At 44.1% G+C, this 20,785-nt stretch overlaps 2 protein-coding genes across 16 annotated transcripts in view; both read left to right on the top strand.

Moving 5' to 3' along the window:
* The window catches only part of LOC144037641 (uncharacterized), a 63,801-nt gene extending 56,133 nt beyond the window's left edge, over nucleotides 1–7,668 (top strand). For 10 of the 13 annotated variants that reach the window (XM_077549268.1, XM_077549264.1, XM_077549267.1 and 7 more), the window contains 3 exons: nucleotides 587–716; nucleotides 860–933; nucleotides 2,577–7,668. In XM_077549268.1, the coding sequence (XP_077405394.1) occupies nucleotides 587–716; nucleotides 860–933; nucleotides 2,577–2,968 (596 nt within the window). In that variant the 3' untranslated portion in view covers nucleotides 2,969–7,668. The remainder of the gene's footprint in view (nucleotides 1–586; nucleotides 717–859; nucleotides 934–2,576) is intronic. The other 3 variants (XM_077549271.1, XM_077549269.1, XM_077549272.1) reach the window with 2 other exon arrangements.
* A 7,312-nt stretch (nucleotides 7,669–14,980) lies between these two features.
* Nucleotides 14,981–20,785, top strand: part of erf (Ets2 repressor factor) — a 32,783-nt gene continuing 26,978 nt past the window's right edge. For all 3 annotated transcript variants that reach the window (XM_077549179.1, XM_077549178.1, XM_077549177.1), the window contains exon 1: nucleotides 14,981–15,684. In XM_077549179.1, the coding sequence (XP_077405305.1) occupies nucleotides 15,663–15,684 (22 nt within the window). In that variant the 5' untranslated portion in view covers nucleotides 14,981–15,662. The remainder of the gene's footprint in view (nucleotides 15,685–20,785) is intronic.

Here is a 20,785-nt window from a genome sequence, read left to right as displayed (position 1 = left end):
GACAAGTCGCCTCTTCTCCGTTATCACGCAGTCGATGACAGTCTGCAAAAACATTGCGCTTTATTAGACGGCGCACAACAAACAACAACGTGTCCATTTCTTGGAGCACAAAACAACACAAAACATGTCGAACATACGACAGCGAATTAGGGCCACCTATAAATTTATTTATTTTTTGTGACAGATTTGCCACGAGCAAATTTGCAAGAAAAAACCTAGATACTAGAAATACGCGTCGCTATAGTCTAATGTGAGGATTCGTCATACACGGCAGCTAGAGCGACAACACTTCCTGATCAGCTGACTGAAACTAACTAATCAGAAGCTAGCATACTTTAGGTAAATGCAAGTGAATGAGGGGGAGCAGCCGATTCGACACATCAACTTAACTACTTGTACAAAAAAGATCAAATGTATGAATATGTAAATAATAATTCTGGAAACACGAATGTACAAGTAAATATTTATTTTAACAAATTAACTTAATTTTTCATTTTTTTAGAGCCCAATGAAACATGTCCCTGTCTGCATCCTGGAGACCAAAACGATCTCCTCTTTCTTTGTCTTACTTTTGCGCCCCTCGTAGCTGCCACTTTGTCACCGTCGCCCGTCAGCTCCGTGGCAGCAGGATCCACTTCCTCCTCTTTGACTCCGCCCCCTCATAGCACAGCCAGCCCCGCCCCTCCTGGTCTGGGTACTCACAGCCTCAACACCGGGTGAGTCCACCTACGCAGTTTCCCGCAAACGTGGCAGGCCTGCGTTAATTAATGGCATGCTATCTATGCGTGTGCCATAAAACGTGGCAGATTGTGGACCTGAACTGAACGCAAACAATAATTGGAGGTTTTTGCTCTCTTAGGAACACGATGATTGGCCTAAGCACAGGGATGAACCAGGCGCTCATGGGAAGTAATCCATTGGCGACCATGCAAGGTTGGTGTTATTATTTATGTCAGATAAGGCTATAGGGACCTAAAAACAAACAGTGTATATATTCTTTATCCTCTTACTGCAGCTTATTGAGTCACTTAATTGGGTCTGTCTTCATGTATTTATTGTTGGTAGTATATTGCCCCCTGGTGGCCAAGAATTGTAATTGACTTTTTAGTCGTCTTCATGGTCCACTGCCAAAAAGTTGTCGGCAGCACTTCTTTTGATACCTTTTTACCACAATGGGAAGAGAAATTGAGTAGTCAGCGAAACTGGATGTGTGTGTGTGTGTGTGTGTTGTTGTGCCTTCATCCATTGTGACCACACTGAATGTCGCGTTGCGCAGTGGACTCGGTCAGGATGAATCAAATCCGCACTAAAGAAATCCTCTGCACTCCTTCCAAATCAATGAGACGTCACAAAGGATGTTTTGCGGGGGGGCTGCTCTTTGAAGCGACCTCCTGCAGGGAAAGCCAAATGAAGGGATGATGTGGGGGATTTGCGCGGCAGTCACCTGGATTGGCATTGTTAGCATAGCGAGCACTAAGTGGAAACTCGGCTCCATTTTGATGATGGATTCACTAGTGATTATCGACCACTTCATACTTGAGAAAGTTGAGTTGACTTCATTTTGTTTCTTTTTTTTTAGGCCGACGCCAATACTGATTTTTGGCAGAAAAAAATACAGATTACAGATTAATCTGCCGATTATTTTAAAATATATATTTAATATATTCATTATTTGAAGGGGGCAGCACGGTGGCTGACTGGTTAGCACGTCCGCCTCCCAGTGCAGAGGACGTGAGATCGAGTCCGGGCTTCGGCCTTCCTGGGTGGAGTTTGCATGTTCTCCCCGTGCTTGCGTGGGTTTTCACCGGGTACTCCGGTTTCCTCCCACATTCCAAAAACATGCATGGCAGGTTAATTGAACTCTCCAAATTGTCCCTAGGTGTGAATGTGAGTGTGGTTGTTCGTCTCTGTGTGCCCTGCGATTGGCTGGCAACCAGTTCAGGGTGTACCCCGCCTACTGCCCGAAGCCAGCTGGGATAGGCTCCAGCACCCCCGCGACCCTAGTGAGGAAAAGCGGCCAAGAAAATGGATGGATGGATGGATGGATTATTTGAAGGGCAAAAAACACTCCCGCCTGAAGTTGATGCTAACTTCCTGTTAGCATTTGAATGGGATCTTCCCTTCACTGTTAGTATTAGCGCTAGGCTAGCGATGTTTTAAAAATGAAGCATGTGTTCTATTTAAATATACGTGTGTGGATGTAATTCTTATCGTCGTGTGTTTAGTTTTATATTTAACTTCAACTAGGGTGTCATTAAACAGCTTAAAGGACGCTTAGGGACAACAGAATAACCAGAAGAACATACGCTACACACTTGCTAGTTGCTAATGCTACGCAAGCAAAATGGTGCATTCAGGGTACTTTCACAGTGTCGGAAACTTAGGTTTTCTTGGATGATAACATTTTAAGGGGAAAATAATTAATCGGTCGGGCCCTATTTCTTTTCTTCTTCTTATCAACATTCAGATGTCTTCTAATTTCTCTACTGACTGATCTTTTTACTTCTTTCCCTCCCTCCACATCTTTCTTTCTTTCTGTCTATTCCCTTCCTGCCTTTTCGTCCCGGCCTCGCCAGCAGCACTGGCAGCGAGCGGGGGTCAGCTGTCAATCATGGAGGCAGGTGCGGGTCACTTGATTCTGGGCGGCGGCCCCGGCGGGATGCCCCCCTCGCTGCGCCCCTCGCTCTTCCTCAACCGCTCGGCCCTCCTGCCCATGGCGACGGGCTCCATCTCCATGGCGACGGGCTCCATCTCCATGGCCACCGCGTCCCCGTCCGCCATGGGGCTGGTGAGGGGTCCGGCGGGGAGCGCCCCCCGGTTCGCCTTCGCCCAGTCGCCGCCGGCCGGTCCCGCCCACCTCCTGGGCCCGCCCTCGTGCCCCGACGACTCGCCTTGCTCCAGCCCCGCCTCGTTCTGTTCCTTCAGCGAAGCCTCGCCACCGCCCCTGGGCGGGGCTATGGCTGAGTGACGGCCTATCGGAAAAAAGAGGGGGCGGAGACAGGAAGCTTTAAAAACATCGCCTTTCAACCAAAGCCATCTCTCGACCTCGCCGACGTCCTCCCAAGCCAAAAAATGTACACAAAGGGCGAGGAGGGATGGCGAGGAGGCAGAGAAAGAGGAAGAGGCGACTTGAAACCAAAAAAAAAAAAAAAGAAACCACATGAAGCTGAGGAGTGTCAGGAAGTAGACTAAGTGCATGATAGGAGGCGACCAACACCAAAAACCAAAATCTACAAATACCAAAAACTCAAAACCAAATAGAAAAAGACAAAAAAAAGAAACGGAGAGAAAAGCTTTAGACGTTTGCATTCCGATCCATCTGGGATCGCGTTTCCGATACATCCCGACTCCATTTCCACGCATTCCCATTTCACTCAGGATGATTTCAATTGATTTCTTACGCATCGCTCGCTATGACACGTAGCGTGATGTTTACATGCCGAACTTTCTACCTCGCCAAACACGCCACTTGTTTTCACCGCCAGGAGGAGCCGACGGTTGGGGGCTCACCGCCAACTTTGCCGATTAGCAGCAAACTTTGCGGTCGTGATAGCATTTGATCTGGGAATGATTTACCCTAAACCTTTCCAAGGTGGAAGACGCAGGCAGGATGCAAACTCAGTCTGACAAGGAACAACGGATGCATTACATTTTGCTACGGATTTTGGAATTCCTGCCTTGGCTTTATCATTGAAGAATTCCAGTTTAGGGCCATTCTCGCACTCACAGATACACGTGACAGCCCACAGTTGCCTCTGAGAAGGGAAATGAAAAGGCCGAACTACTTTTTTATATGCTGACAGAGTCAACTTAACAACACAAAATATACTAAAATATGTAAGGTCCTTGTGCTAGCTAGCTAGCGCACTAGCAGGTGAACGAGCACCCGGGGAGCTAGCGAGGAAGCTAGCTAGTTAGCACCTGGGACTAAAGCCAAACTGTGGCAGAGTTTTTACTTTCTGGACCTGGATTTGCCACCTCTGATGTTTGGGTTCAAAAGATGAATACGAGACAAAAGTTCAGAATTCCAGCTTGTATTTCCCAAAGACAGATCTCGTGTCGTCATGTTTGCGCAGCAGCAAATGCAGTTTTTACAGGTGAAACTCAAAGCCAAAAACGAGCACTATCCACAATTTTTGTTCTACCCACAAAAGTGGGTAGATAAAAAAAAAAAAGTGTTCTGTCCAAAGTTGTTTAATATATTTAGATGTAAATACCATCAAGTAAAAGCTGGAATTCTCATATTTTGCTCTGAAACCAAAACAACAAAAACAAAGAAATTGACCTTGCCATTCCAATATTATTTAACCCCGCCCACCTGTCAGATATTCACGAATTCCAACCTTTCCTCTGAGGAATCCAAGTTTGCAACCAAGTTTATAGAAGAGAAGTGAAGCGGCAATAAAACAGACCAAACACTCCGAAAAGTCAAAAAACTCCAAAGCTACTTGATAAACTAAACCCCACCCGCCTGTCCAGACGGGATGCATTTATCAAACGTCCCCTTCGTTGTTGTTATCCGCCTGCCTTATATTTTTCTGTGCCAAACCAAAAAAAAACAAAAAAAAAAAACATCTTTCAGTCTATCAGGAAGTTCATCGCCTTCATCACCAGCAGCAGCAGGAAGCGTAAAGTTTGCTCAAACCAAAGTTTTCACGCGAGGGCGCACCCTACAGGCAATTTGAAGTATTTATTTCTTATTTATTTATTTATTTATTGACAACGGCCTCCATACTTCATCATCTCCATCATCATCTTCATCATCTCCCAGCAGACCGTCACTCTCGGATACCAAAGCCTGGCCTGTGGCAGCCGCCGTCTCACCTGAGACACACACACACACACACACACACACGCGCACGCACACACACGCACGCACACACACGCCCAAACTGAAGAAGAGGAGGGGAAACACTCCCCTGCCCTACCATCCCTTCCTCCCATCCTTCCCTTTGTTTCCAAAGATCTTCGCATCAAAGGACCAAAAAAGTAGCGGAGGAGGAGGAGGAGGAGGAGAAGCTGCAGGTGGTTAAAGAGGAAGGGTGGAAGAGGTGCGCTGGGAGCGGGAAAAACCAAAAAAAACTACAAACAAAGCAAAAAGTCAACCCAAAAAGAAGCAAACGTGAGTGACTGACACCCTGAAACCAAATAGGAACAAAGAGGAAAGCGGGCGGGGGTGGGGGGGCTGCAGGTGGGGGGGGGGGGCGCTCTCGAATGTGTGTGTCTATAAATGTGATGTTTTCGTATGGACGCACTCAAACACCCCCCCCCCCCCTCGCCCCCATTTTGACGTTTTTTGGACTTGTAGTGACTCTCAGAGAAAAATGTCTATTTTTTCCCCGCCATTTTTTTCTTTGGCTTCTCATGGTGTTTTTTGTCGATGATGATGATGATGATGTGCGGGATTTGTCTCATTACTTGATATGTGGCGGGAGGGCCCGGGGTGGGTGGGGGGTTTGTCGGGGGGTGATGTCCTACCTATTTTCATATCTTTTACTTGTGATTTCTTGATGAGTGGAGCAAAGTGTGAAGATGTAGCTTCCCACAACCAGGAGGAAAAAACATGGAATGTTGAGAAGACGACAAAAAGCCAAAAGTGAAACAAAACCAAAAGTTTTTCAAGGCAGACGCAAACCAAATAGAACAAACCAAACCCACGCACAAACTGCAGGACTGGCTGAGAGTGTGCGTTTTTGTGTGGATGCTCGTGTGGCTCATATTCCTTCGCACCAATAATAATACATTTTTTACAGCGTAATAAAAACTCATTATCATCATCGATGGTGTGATGAAGAATCGCCATTCAGTTTGATCTGACTTCTTATTAGGGCCTGACTGATAAGGATTTATTTTTTTTTTAGTCCCATTCCGATATGCGGAATGAAATTCCCGTAACCGACTAATCAACAGATTAATTTAAAGAACATATCATTAATAAAACGGCAGATTTTTGACGATTTTTTTTTTTTTAAGCGCTAATATCAGATGGTCAAATCGTTCGGGCCTTAATAATAATGATGAGAAAAAATACTGATGGTGATCAGGGCGGAATGTTCTTGCTGTTTCTCATAGGAGAAAAAAAAAATACCAAAAAGCTTTACACGGAATTGTATTTATTGTAAAAAGTATTCATTTGTACCTTATTTATTTTTGCGGAGCCCCGAAAGTGACGACGGCGTCAAAATGATCTCATTGGAACAAAGAAACGGAACGTTTCTTGCCCTAATGAGAAACATTTCAAGCCCACCCATTTCACTTTCCGGGGCTCCGTATTATTTATATATCGTTTTGTATTTATTTTTATGTATTTATTGAATTCTATTTAAAATGCGTTCCAAGTTTTGCGGGGCTGGTTGGGAATATTGTTTGCATCAGGCAGGATCTTATGAGGATTTAGTTGGAAATGATACAAAAAAAACTTGTCATACACGCGACGCCAAATTCAATTTGGTTTGGTGCGAAAATGCATAATGCTTAAAAATCTTTTTTCCCTCCTAATAGTTGTTGACTTTTGGTGTAAAATGCTACTAAATTCCAACGTGGAAGTTTTAAGTTCAAAATTGCTTTGAATTGAGTTGAATTTGAACTTTAGTCAACTGACGTTTAAAAGGATTTTGGACACAAAAAGTCAACATGATGAATTGGTTGAAAATTGTAGGAAATTGTACCCCACACAAAAAAAAAAAAAATAATAATTTCAAATTTTTGGTGTAATGTTTGAACACAAAAATGCATATTGCTAAAAATGTCATTTATTTCAACTCCTTCAAATGGAGTTTTGTTGTACACAATTCGACTAAATGACTAATTCAGTCATATCAACTTTTTTCACGCCAAAATTCCGTATGTTTTTGTACAAAAAGTATAACAATGGAGGAGATTGTAGAACATTTTATTTAGTAACACTTTTTTTTTTTGACCTTTTTTGATTTGGAACCGCCCCCCAAAAATGTCACCGAATTCGGTCCGAAAAATGGTCTTCTGTTTTGCTTATGTCATTTTTTTTTCAACTCCTTGCAGTTGAGGTGACAAAATCGTGCCATGAAGAAAGTGACTTCAATGATCGTTTTGACTTATTGTTTGTTCATTTTGCGGGCAGAAAAGCTTTGCGGCGTCCTCGGACGACGGTTACCTCGCATTTTCTCTCTCTGGTGAAAAACCAAATCCAACGTTTGCGCTTTAACGACTCGTGTGAACTCAGGAGTCCACATCGGTACAACCTTCAGGATGCGTTCATGGCCAACACGTTGGCCAACACATTTTTGTCCTGTGAATGTTTTTCAGCTTTTCCTCCGACAAACGTGGCTCGGCAAGCCCTTGATTTGATTTAGATTTTTTTTTTTTTTTTTCTAGCATGCAGCTTCAATCCAAAGTTCGATGAGAGGACAGCAAAGATTTTACTGCTAAGGAAGAGAAAAACCTCAATAGTAAAAACCAAAGAACTCCACTCGATCTTTTGTTTCTTGTAATGTAGATTCCTGCGTTTCTATTTATGATGATGATGATTATTATGATGAAGATGATGATGATGATGATGTAACAAAGGCCACTCTGGAAACTTTGACATCTTTTCTCGTTCATGACGATGATGTTTTTGCAACCCGGATGTTCTTCTGTCCGAGTTTCTGTCTCTGAACGCATCGCCTGGTGTGTGTGTGTGCCTGTCGTTTCTGGTGGGGGGGGAAAGGGGGGGGTTCAAGCAAACTGTAAGTGTTAGAAATAAAGTGCGGATTTAGACCAAAGATCTCATGTCCTGACTGTGTTTGTTCATTTAGCGTGATGCTAAGCTAATTATGCTAATCTACGACAATGTATTAGGGCCACGTAAGGGGTAAAATATGCCAAGAAAAAAACTTGCAAATTTATGAGTTTATTTTTGCCTTAATTTGCCACTTATAAAGTCCCAAATTTTCCACTTTTGCGAGAGAAAAGAAAAGTTACGTTAAAAATTAAGTTTGCGACTTTATAAACTCGCAAATTTGCCATTTAATAAACTTTTGAGTTTTTTTCTCGCAAATTTGCCCACTTTATGAAGTGGCATATTTGAGAATTTATATTTCCCTAAATTTGCCACTTTATAAAGTCCCAAATTTTCCACCTTTGCCAGAAAAAAAATTTGCGAGTTTGTAAAATGGCAAATTTGCGATTTCTTTTTTTGTGTGTGCAAATTTGGCCACTTTATGAAGTGGCAAATTTGTGAATTTATATTAGCCTAAATTTGCCACTTTATAAACTCCCAAATTTTCCACTTTTGCGAGAATTATTTTTATTTTTATTTTTTCATTTTTTCCAGGAGAGCTCAGTATTGTTCATTCGATTTGACATCATCATTGCTCTCCTTTTTTTTTAAAAAAAACAAACAAATAAATTAAAAAAATTTAATAAATGTTTTTTGAGAATTATTTTTTTTTATGTAAATTTTGACTTTTTAAAGTGGCGATTTTTTTCTCTCTGGGAATATTACCCCTCCTCTAAAAAAAATTTTTTTTTCATACGTAGCCCCGATGCGCTGTCGTACTAATCTTACCAAGAACCTCAGAAAGTAAAATGGCGAATAAATTGCGAGCAGCCTCAAGGATGACATCCGAGCAATCTGATTGGCTGCTGACATCTTGCTTCGATCCGAGCTTCTTGACTTATCTTGCCCAAGTCGAAATCACTGCCAAACTTTAGCCAAACTTTCCTGGTTGTTTTCTGTGCCGCCGGCGACACGACGACGCCGTCAGATCTTTTTTTTTTTTTTTTTGATGCCTTTTGTCCATCAACTGGACGTTCTTCCCGGACTCCCGCAGCCCCTCGGACCTTCGTGGATAATTCATATGGCGTCCGCGTGCTGATCAGAGACGTCACAACTTGCGCAGTCCCAAATGCTGCAACACTCGGACCCTGAAGGCTTGCAAACATCTCAGATTGCGTTGGACTCTTGATGACATGAAAGAAGATTCCGCAGCCGCTTTGTCGGGCAACTTTTGCAACACTTCACCTGTGTGTGTGTGTGTGTGTGTGTGTGTGTGTGTGTGTGTGTTGGTATGCGAGCGTGTGTGTACAGAATGCTGCCAGTGTTGGGGTGGTCCCACTTGGCCCCATTCTGGGTGGCCCTCATCCATGTGTGTGTGCGTGTGTGCTTCCAGTCAGCGTCTCTTCTGGCAACGAGTGGGTCAGAACCGCAAGTCTACAGGGTTTCAGCGCACACACACACGCACACACATAAATACGAACAGCACGCACACACGCGGCCGGTGTGAGCGCTTGTAAATGGACCTCTTCAGTCAGCAGGTGTCAAGCAGAGGTGAGCCGAGTTCTCTTTTCATGTGAACGTGTTCAAAATTTGATTGCGGGCTTTATGTGAGGCATTTACATATAAAAATATGGCACATCACTTTATTCTTTAATATTTGACTTTTTGTTAATTTTTGTGTTTATAGCTTATTTCATCATCTAAAAATATGTGATTTTTTTCAGACTATTTTAATACAATATTGAACATTAAAGCCCCAGTGTGTATTTTTAGCGCCATCTAGTGGTGAACTAATAATTCATTCAATTTAAAAACCCACTATTGATTTCAATAATATGCAAAAAAAATATGCGCGCTTCTAACGATCTAGTGGTCATATATTACACACTGTGCCTTTAAACAATTATTATAAAACAGCATACACATTGTTACAATAGGTTTGGCTTGATTATATAGTTTACTTTAGTAATCTAATTTACATCAAAGCAATTTATTAATAAAAGTTATATTTTTTAAATCAAAACTATCATAAATTTAACTAAATTGTGTATGCAGTAATTTTTTTTATCAAAATGTAGCTCTATATTATATTTACTGTTATTATTTATGATGTAGTGACAAGTTATACAATTCTTTAAAACATAATAAAAAATAACATAACAGTTTTAAATAAAAGTAAACACTATTGATTTAACTTTAGAATATTTACCATCTTCCTAAACTAATTTTTACTTTTCTCATCAAATCCTTTGTAAATGTTTTTTTTTTTCTCTCTCCTTAAGCTTATTCTTTTGGTAATGTTGATTCAAAATACAGGTATAGTCAAGCTGAAATGTGACCTATATCCACCAGGGGGCGCTCTTGTTTTGAAAAAAAATCCGCAACGGCCTGTTGGCGGGAAAGTGGCCCGCTCATCTTTTCCTTTTTCATGTTCATACTTCATCATCATTAGTTGTATTTTTTTTCTATTCTTGACTGATAAATGTAAATTAGACTTTTTGTTAAATATTTTTTTTTAATCAGGATCTGATCTATTTTAGAGATGCAAGTACACCTGCCCTATAGAGGAAAGTGTGCGCGTGCGTGTGTGTAAGAGAAAGAGGGAAAGTGCGATTATATGAGGGAAATACACAATACGTGTACGTGTGTTGGAATGGGGCACCAGCTGTGCGTGTGTGAGGGCGAAAGTTTGTTCTTGCAGTGCATGTAAATGAGTGTTTGTGTGTTGTCCCGGCTCACACCGCATTAGCTCATTTCATATGTAAATCGTGTTCACAGTTGCACCGGCTTGCGTGGCAAACAAAATGGCTGCCGACGCGCAAGTGAATGCAACTTGTCGTCAACAAGTGGCGACGTGTCATCGTTGTCACTCGGATGCCATTTGGGCCACGTTTGGATGCTAAGTGGGATTTTTTATTTTTTTTTGTCTTCCTTCTCAATATCCGCCTCCTTTGTTGGTCCTCTCTCTCCTCCGCACGCATCTTCTCCTCCTCCACCTCCTTCTCATCCCCGTCGTCGTCCTTGTGGCGGGACGGCGGGACGGCGGGCTGCCGATTGGCGAGCGTCGCGACCGCGGCGGTCCTGCTGTGATGTCTGTTGCCATCGCAGCCAAAAACAAGAGGCCAAATAGACACAGAGGCCTATAGACGCACGCGCGCGCGCGCCCACCCGCCCGCCCGCGCGCACACCGACGTGGAGCCAAACCTACGCAAACACGAGGCGGGCCAAGTCGCGGACCATCCAAGCCCACCCTGCTCCACCCTACATTTGATACGTTAGCGCCGCTCGATGATGGCAACAAAAGTCTCCAGTTTGAAAAGTTTAAAATAGCACGTGTGGAAAAAGTGAAATTTGCTGCACGTAGGCCACGTTTGTGTGTGTGTGACCCCCCCCCCCCCAAAAAAAAAAAGTAATTACCCTAATCCAGGATGGACAACAGCAGCACATGACTAGACTATACATGTCAGAGGAAATGTATACACGCGTGCACAGACAGGAAGTGAAGCACTTGGATGACACTCAGCATTCCCTCCTTACTGGAATGTCACTTTTACACGCCACTATCCTCCTTTACACGCCATATATTCCTACTTCCTGTTTCAGTCTGAAATTACTATAATAGCGCCACGGTAACGGCAATATAGGATTTATTTTGAGTCCGTGAGTGGAAAAAAAAGTTGGGAAAACGCTTTCTTAATAATTGCACCGAGTCTCTGTTGGTTGTGGTCACTTGTTGCTGGGCGGACTTTATTGTGACAAGGCTAACTGTTAGCTAACTAGCTAGCCGCTTACAATGCAGCGACAATTCATGAGGATCGCTAATTCAAAAATTACTATAGACTGTAATAGATGCCATAGTTATGGCAATATGGTTATATTTTACCGTAGAAAATTGAGAAAACCCTTCCTTACTCAATTAAAATAAAATTGTAATATAACCCAATTGCATTGAGGTTGGTGTGGTGACTGGTCAACTTATTTCAAGGCTAACTGTTAGCTCGCCACTTCCAACTCTGCAACAATTCATCTATTTAACATTTAATATGAACAAAATCAAACGTAAACAAACATGATGTGGCGTAGCTAGCGCGAATGTTAGCACATTCACGTTGACTGGGGGGGGGGGGGGGTCTTGTGTGGGGGTCTCATGACGTCCGGCAATGGATGCCAGCTCGCCAGCGCAACAGAGAAAATAAACAAGCCTTTTGATCACAAAGGCCCCTTTCACCCCACCCCACTCCCCCATTTTCTCCCCCCTCCCCCATTCCTATTGGCCTTGGTGTTGGCCTCCTCGTACCCCCCCCCCCCCCCCACCCCTGTATCATCTGATCATGTGACCTGACAAGAAACAGACAAGGGGGCTCCTTCTTCATCAAACATGTCATCATGGAGGGAGGGAGTGAGAGGGCAGTGGGGGGGTTTGGGGGGCCGACATGGTCCATCAGAAGCACAAAACAAGAACAGGAAACTTTCCCCTGCAGGCCACTTGGCAACATCAACTGTCACGAGTGCACGGCCGTGTGTGTTTGTGTGTTGTTGTTTTTGTTTGCTTCTCATGATAGCAGTTTGATCCTGGGTTGGATTTTTTTTTTTTGCTTTCCATTATTTCCTATGGGGAAAGGTGTCTGGACTAGAATCCTAGAAATGATACTGTAGTAAAAAAAAAAAAAAAAAAAAAGTCCGGAATATGGACTATGACTTGCTAATTGTGAGCTGCCGATGAGGCTTCATTAGCACGGCGGCAACAAAAGTGCGCTGATCAATTAGCGCCGACACCGCCGCCAATTCACACGTATGCTGCACTTTAGACGCCCCGCTGGGCTTTTGTGGCCGACACTTTCACATGCAGAGCCAGCAGCGTTCACGCCGCAGACACACAGCTTGACCCCCCCCCCCCCCCCGACACCCCTTTTGAACCTCCACACACAAACTATTCCTGCCCCCTCCCTCTTCTTTTCTTCAGGTGTTGCTCGATAAATAATACATTGCAAGAGATACCCAGTGGACACTTCATTAGGTACAAGCAGACAAGATGGTGCCTGCTTCAAATCTTGCCAACAATAAAAAGCAAATATTTTCCAAATTTGCATGTTTTTGTCCCGATTGCGATCGTTCCCAGAAAGCTGCCGACTTTCCCGTCCGTCGAGTTTGACTCACAACGAACCATACGCTTCATTATTGACACAAGCTCAATTCTGCTTTTTCCTCACATTCTCTTTTCGGTACCCGGACAAACCTCGAAACGTGGTCGAGTGCGGATGTCGTTTTCAACCGTTTTCATGCTGAATGAGATGAACGTCGAGTTTCTTGGCCGCTCTAAAAAGCTTCACGGCTGTTGGGTTTATATACATTTTCCGGGAAAGGAGGCGCAGCCAGCGTGTTGCGACTTGTCCTTGTCAACTTACTCATCCTGCTTTCTGCAAGGGGGGGGGGGGGAATGGATGAGAAGCGAGAGGGGGGAGAATTGAGATGAGGGGGAAAAGGAGGTGAGGGATAAGAAGATGTCTGGAGAAAGAGGAGGAGAAGGAAGTGAAAAAAAAAGGTGAGGAGGAAGTGAAGCAGAGGAGAAGCTTAGGTAAGCAAAAGGAAGTGAGGAGGAAGGTGGACAAGGACCAAGAGGAGATGGAGAAAAGGAGGCGAGAAACAAGGGAGGGGAGGAGCATTCGGGAGCGTGGATAAAAGGTGAGAAAAGAGAATCCTAGCAAGATAAGCTGAATGGCAAGAAGTGAAAAGCTAAAAGGAGGTGGGGAACAAGAGTAGGTAAAGAAAGGAGGAGTAAGAGGGAGTGAGGAGCAACGAGGTGAGGAAAAAATAAGAGTTGAGAATCTAAAAGAGGTGAAGAACAAGTGCAAGTGAGGAGTGAGAGGAGGCGAATAAGTGACAAAAACAAGGGGGAAAAAATTTGGGAGAAAAAAAGGAGGTGCGGAGGAAGAGGAAGTGAGGTACGAGACGAGGTAAAGTGATAAACAGGAAGGAATTTGGGAGGAAGAGGAGGTGAAGGAAGCGAGAACCTAGAGGAGGTGAGGAACCAGTAGAGGGGTTGGATAAGAGGCGAGGAGCCGTAGGAGGTGAAGGTGAAGAGGCAAAGAAAGGGGGAGAGAGTAAAGCAAAAGGGGAGGTCAAGAGCAAAAGGAGGTGAAAAATAGAACAGTGACTGAAAAGAGGAGGTGAAGAAATGAGGCCCAAGGAGGAACTGAGGAGTGTGAACAGCAAGGAGTGGGGGGGGGAGAAAGAGGAGGTGAGTATGTGAGGAGCAAAAGGAGGTAAAAGAGCAAGAGGACGGTGAAGCACAAGAAAAGTTGACGATCGGCCGGGAGTGCAGGAGACGACTTCAGTGAGGCGAGGAGGCATGCGTGGCTGAGCCAGGGTGAGGAGTAAAGCGGGCCCCCTCATCCGCCCACCGGGGGAACGACAAGTAGGAGACACACTCACGGATGACGAGGAGGAGGAGGAGGAGGCGGTGCTGTAACAGGTGACGAGGCTGACCTCGTGTAAGCAACAGTTGTCGTGAGATGGCGGACGACGCGCTCCGACCGACAAACACACTTTACTCGAGGACGGACGGATGGACGGATGGACGGACGGATGGATGATAGTGAGAGAGATGTTGATTGGCTCTTCCTTCCCTCCTCACCTGTCTCAATCTCATGCAGGTTAACACGTCCTGGTTTCCATAGCAACCTGTCAGAACCGGTAGCACTTCATGATGGAAGTCATCAAACATCAACAGTGGACGAAATCTACTTTGTAACATGCTAGCATGTTCTACTTTTCAAACTTTTCAGCGGAAATTCCTTTTCAGATTTGATGTCGGCTGTCAATGCTTTCACACAAGCACTGAATTTTATCTGACATCATTGCTCGAAGCAGACAAAGGCAGATATTTGGCGCACGGAATTCTTGTTTTAGATGATTTGTTAATTCGGTTTCACGCGTGCTACGTCAGTTCGTGTTTCCTCACGCGAACCCGCACAATACACTCATTGTAAATGACTGGGCACACATTTGCCACGCTATTTCCGTGAATAAGAATGCTTCAAAATAGTGTCTGTTTATTCACAAACAAAATATGTCGTTTTAATCCAATTAAAGTCGACTTCTAGGAGAGAAAAAAAATGTTGAATCAAACGGAATGTTGAAATCCAAAGAACGAAGACGATCTTTTGGCAACAAGTGGGCGTTGAGTTTCTCCCCCGCGCCTCCCCCCCCCCTCCCTCCCTCCGTGGGTGCGCGTGGGCGGCCCCGTGTGGCAGGAGGGGAGAGCGAAACACGACACCCGACAGAAGAAGAGGAGGAGGAGGAAGAGAGAAGGGGGCCCGGGGCGCTCCAGCACTGAGTGGAAAAAGAAAAAGCGTGCGCCGGAGAAAGCATTGCACAGAAAGGAGAGTTGGCTCGGTCACTTTTGTTGCTTCGAGCATCGCCGCCGTTTGGGTCGCGGGCGTGGAAGACGACGACGACGACGAAGAGGAGGCGGACGATGATGTGGAAGGCGAGCGGACCACGCGACGTCGCTCCCACAAGCCGACTCAAAGTGTAGCCTCGCCGCCACTTCTTCTCCATTCCTTTGCTGCCGTCAAGCGAGCCCTCGGCACCCGCCGCCCGCCCCCCAACTTCGGCCTGCCTACCGGATTCCCCCCAGCGGAGACACGGGGCAACTTTTCCCCGCATGAAGACAAAAAACACTCAACGCGGCTCGTAAAAGTTTCCTCGCGGCGTGCAAAAAGTGGGCCAAAGTAATCCAAGCCGGGATTGAGAGTGAAAGAACCCGAAGGAGCTGCTGCTTTTTTTTTCTTTTTTTTTCCTCGGGGCCACTCAGAACAAACACGGGAGGACCGAGAAGCTAACGCGGCTAGCCAGCTAAACCCAGGGGAAAAAGTTAGCACTCGACGGGAAAAGTGAGCCGAGAAGCCCGTCGACGACCGCAATGAAGACCCCGGGAGACCCGGGTGAGTATATATTCTCCTACTTTTGAACTTTACCCCCCATTTGAAAACATTTGTTGTAGGGGCGAAACAAGAGTGTTTTAGCTTCGGTGGCTAACCGCCGCTAGCAAGCTCAGTCACCAACTTCTCCAAGGGAAAGTGGCCGCGAGCGATGGCGCCTGCGAGGCTCCGACCCAAACTCTCTGTCGCTATTGTTCAACACGCCCGAGAAGGGAACGTTCTCTGCCGGCATGAATTAACAATCGCATTTGCATCATACTTGGCGTGCCGCGGGCGCTTTTGATCAACGGTGATGTTATACTTGAGCTCTTTTGGAGGAGTTGAGGCAGGCAAGACACCCTGCCGGGAAACGTGCTCGTCTATTTGCATTCGTTTGCATGTATTATTATAAACAGTTAATCTAGAGACGTGACTCCTTTTTATGGGTTTCAATATTCTAGAAATGACAAGAAGGTCATTATTTTGACACTATTTGGAATATTAACATTTTAAATCTGATTTGTGATACAAAATATGTTTGGCAAAATTCACGATACACAATTTGTCCGACTTTACGAACACCCTGAAATTTTTCACAGCCCCTCAAAAGTAAATAGCAAAGTCCGTAATTTGGCATGCATATCACTTGGTTTCACCAGGCACAAGTTCTCCTACTTGACCATCCAAGTACCGACACGTTATGATGTCGGTACCTCTTGCAATTGTGGTACATGTTTTACTGCACATTCCAGTCCGATACTTTCCAAAAACACAAAGTTTACAAAAGCACGGCCCAAGTTTCACGCAATATAACATTTTTAAGCGTACCAACTTGTCGTTAATGACATTTTAACACCCAAATGCATCATTTCCTAACACTTGCCATACATTTCCACTCAGTGTAGCCCGTAGCACAACACAAGGCAATTCAGTTATGTAGTGTCTCAATCTGGCCATGAGAGGGCACTGTGGGAAAAGGAGTGCATTGATAAGACGGATAAGAACGTAGAATTGCGGTAATATGGACGCCATTTCGCCGCTGCGTGAAAACTACAAAAAGTGAGCTGAAAAAAATGTAAGACTGCTTCCTGAGAATAGTTGTAAAATAAAACTGAGACACGACAACTTAAGTGCTACTTTATCACGCTTTTACTTGACTTTAAAAATAAGCCAAGCTACATGTACTGGACAACGGGGAAAAAAAAACATTGCTACTTTAAAAACAAAAAAATATTTAAAGGATGGATGTGTAATGTTGACACTGGAATGAGTTTTAGTGCATCGTAACTTGGTAGTAAATAACACGTGCTGTTGTGGCCTCTCGGATGAGATTGTCATATTTGCCAATGTGGCAAACCAGGAAGCGCGTTTTGTGTACAAAGTGTGGTTTTGCTTCGCCGCAAGGAACTTGTTGCATCTGCGGTGTGACCGATTCCAGGCCGAGTCACTTCAACGCTCATCGTGTTTTTTTTTTTACATAAACAAACGTGGCCCTCCTGAGCTTTGCACCCGACGGCGGTCCCGCTTCCATATCAACTGATGCTTTGACGGGAGAAGAGTGTGAGATTAGGGCCAGGACGGCCCGATTAGATCACCCCTGCTGGGATAAGATGAGACGCCGATGATGACGTGCTCGGCAAGAGAATGGCCAATCACGTGAAACTTCTCAATGATCATCAAAGATTTGTTTGAGAAGAATCAAAATACATTTGCTCATGTTTTTCTATTCCACTTGAACTGATTTGCTTTAAAAAAAAAAACACGTTATATTTTAATGACCATGGTCCCAAAAACATATTTATACGTTTTATTTTATTTTATGCGAGAGCAGGCTTTGATGCAGCCTCTGGCTTGAAGAGGCAGCAATGGTAGTTATTACAAAAACGGCCAGCAGGTGGCAGGCGAGTATAAGAGATCAACCAGGGCCATGTTGCAAAAAAGCTTTTGAAACTATTCTAATGCTAATTGCTGCTAAATGGAAATGGATAGAAATATCTTTTTTTTCTGATGAAAGAAGAGACTCTAATCTTTCTTTCTTTGGTTTGATAGCAATAGAACACAATATTCTGTGGGCCTTGCAAAATCGGTCCAAATCCAGTAAAACAGCCGGGAGCGAAGGTGGTTGCTTCAGTGAAAATAGCTGCGAGTTAATGACTACTGGTGCTATTAAAATGGTGGTCACGTCTTTACAGCATGGCAAAAAGTGTGTTTATTTTTGGTCTATTGCAGGTTTGTGAGTACATGACTTCATTTTTGTTGTTTGTTTATGTTTCATATGTTGTTTTTTTAAACAAGTGTAAAGAAAACGAAGCGCTACATAACAATGCAAAAGGTTTCAGTCGCAATCTCCCGGTTGTGTTGTTGTGGCCTGCGACACGCACGCACACACAGGCCTTTTGTGTGCGTGCGTTTCCTGTGTGACTTCATGCACATACGTGTAAATATAAACGGGTCAAACTCTTCCTATCAGGAAGTCGGCAGTCTGGCCGCTGGCAAGTCCAATTTTCCACTTGTGTTTGCTCCTTATATCAACACGGCCCGCGTCACGGCCGGCGCGCTTTGTTGTGCTTAGCGTGTGTGCGTGCGCGCGCTAACTGCGAGCCCAGTCAAAGGGGGCCATACATGAGCAATTAGCCGGCGTTGCGTCTGGCGAGGACGGGGGCCCGCCGTTAATGACCGCCAGCGTATTTATGTGTTTGTGCGTTGTCGTGTGTGCGCGTGTGTGTTTGTGTTGCGCGGCCACACGTCGGGTCAGTTTGGCGCCGCGTGACGTTGGCGTGCTCGCAACGCGGCCCGGCGTTTGACTTTCAGGCCACCAATTTGCCCTTTTGGGCCGCCATTTGTGGAAGGCAGGAAGAACGAGATGGAAGTGGAGCGCCGGCGGCCATTTTGTTGAAGACGGGACCCCCAGCCGGTTCTTGCTGAAGGTGTTGCCGAAAGACGGCGCAGTTGACTTTGACTCCTCGGCTGTGGTTTTGTGTGGAAGTCGTTGCGTCGCATGATGTCGGTGCCCACTTCCTGTCGCCGGCAGAATTTGTTCCTTCGGAATCATGCGTCATTCCCTTTGAAATCATGTTGATTAATTGTATAGTCTTGATCAAATTGGAGGGAATGAGGACACTTATGGGTTGTTTATGCCAGGCCGTTTTTAAAAAAAATGTTTTTATGTTCTGTCTAATTTTCACCCTTTTCCAAAATGGAAGCTTTAATTATCCTTGCAAGTAACACTTAATCCTTAAATTCTAACTTAAAAGGTCTTAAAAAAATGCACTTAATCTCCAACATATTCAGAAATTTGCCTATTATTTTATTTTTTTGTGATTTCACAGTAAATTACGTAGAGTAAATTAGTAGCGATAGACCGTTAAGGTTTTTTCGTGGCCAATACAGATTATTATTAGTTATTGTCAAGGATGCCGATAACCGATATTTGGAGCCGATACTCATTTTCACTAAAAGGGAAAATATTGCCATGAAAATTGTGAAGAAGAAAAAAACTCCAGCTCAGATTAAAAAAAAAATAATAATAATTTTAAAGCATGTTTATTGAACAACTTTCAGGGTTTGTAAAATATTGGAAGTAAAAAAAAAAAAATCTTAATCGATACACATCTTTGTTTTAAAAATCGAACAAAAAGTTATGGAAATCTGCTTGGGGCAGTAGCATGTTTTCAAAAGTTAAATAAAAACGTAAACAATTGTTTTCTACAGTAAATAAAGTATTTAAAAAATATCTGAAGTATAATTTTTTTTTTTACTTATCTTAGTTTTGATTTCAAACAAAAACAGAAAGTGCACAGAGTTCTCACGGTCAGCAGCATCTCTGAAAATAAAAAAAGAAAGAAGTACATTTAAATTAGTTCCCCGAAGTTAACACTTTTTGTTTTTATTATGTTTCTATTATCGGTCATATGATTCTTCAAAATGGCCGATGCTGACGACGGTCTATCCCAAGGATGGCGAGATGCGGTCCTCGAGGGCCGGAGTCCTGTAGGTCTTGGATAGTTCACTTCTTCAACACAGCTGATTCATGACCAGCTCATCAGCAAGCTCTGCATGAGCCTGATAACTATCCTGTTAATTGGAATCAGCTGCGGTTCGAGTCGGAAAAACCTCTCAAACCTGCAGGACTCTGATGGTTTTGGTCTCCTCTTGTAGATAAGCAAACCGTAGGAGGGGCCATATATCAGGTGGTCGTGTGGCAGTGTCCTAAGCTGAAGGTCGTGAGTTTGTTCCTCAACCCTTGAGTGACTTTTATTTTATTTTAAAAAAAATCAATTCTTTCTTTTACTCTCTTCCAATTGTAAATTTTACTCTAAAACGGAGTCTATTTGGTCCCACTCTAAATAGAGTCAAATTTAGTCTACAGAATTTAGTGTGTTGCTGAAAAACTCCGCTATTGGACGACCATTTGTTATAAGCGGGAAGAACTTGTTGAAATTGAGTACTGGAGGCCATTTTGTGCACAATGGAAACCAAACGAATCAGCTACAGTTTGCCAAGATGGTGGTGAAGGATGATGTCGTTGACTCGCCGGTTGTGATTTGATTAAAAAAAAATTTTTTTATCACATGCTGCTGGTGACCACTTCCTGTCTCCGCCATTTCTAAGGGAACGACGAAAATGGCGATTATATGCTGTTGAAAATAGTGGGGGGGTGAGAAAATGGATGGCTTGTCTCATCTTTGAACCCGATTCATTTTCACCTTTTCCAAAATCCAGGCCTTAATTGTCCTTACGGTGGAAAATGAATCGACCAATCTGCTGTTCAAGGTTTTGAAAATGGTGTCCAAAAGTGCAGCAATCGGCCGTGTCTTGGCGCGTCACGATTCACAAATTGAACGATTCACGCCGGATGACGGATGATGTGGTTGACTTTGACCCCCCCGCCCGTGACTTTGCAAAGAAGTTGTTGCATCACATGCTGTCGGTGCCCACTTCCCGTTTACGCCTGATTTTGCTTCCTGAGCAGCCGTGCGTCGTTTCGGTTTGAATGAAGAAAATGCCGATTTAAACAGCGTTGGCAAAGTTTGCCGACGCGGATTATGCAAGACATTTTGTCCATTAAAAAACAAAATCACTTCTCAAACCTATGACTATAACCATCTACTTTATAATTACCAAT

Source organism: Vanacampus margaritifer, chromosome 17 (genome assembly GCF_051991255.1).
Source record: "Vanacampus margaritifer isolate UIUO_Vmar chromosome 17, RoL_Vmar_1.0, whole genome shotgun sequence".
Taxonomy (NCBI): domain Eukaryota; kingdom Metazoa; phylum Chordata; class Actinopteri; order Syngnathiformes; family Syngnathidae; genus Vanacampus; species Vanacampus margaritifer.
This window is presented reverse-complemented; position numbering and strand designations above follow the sequence as displayed.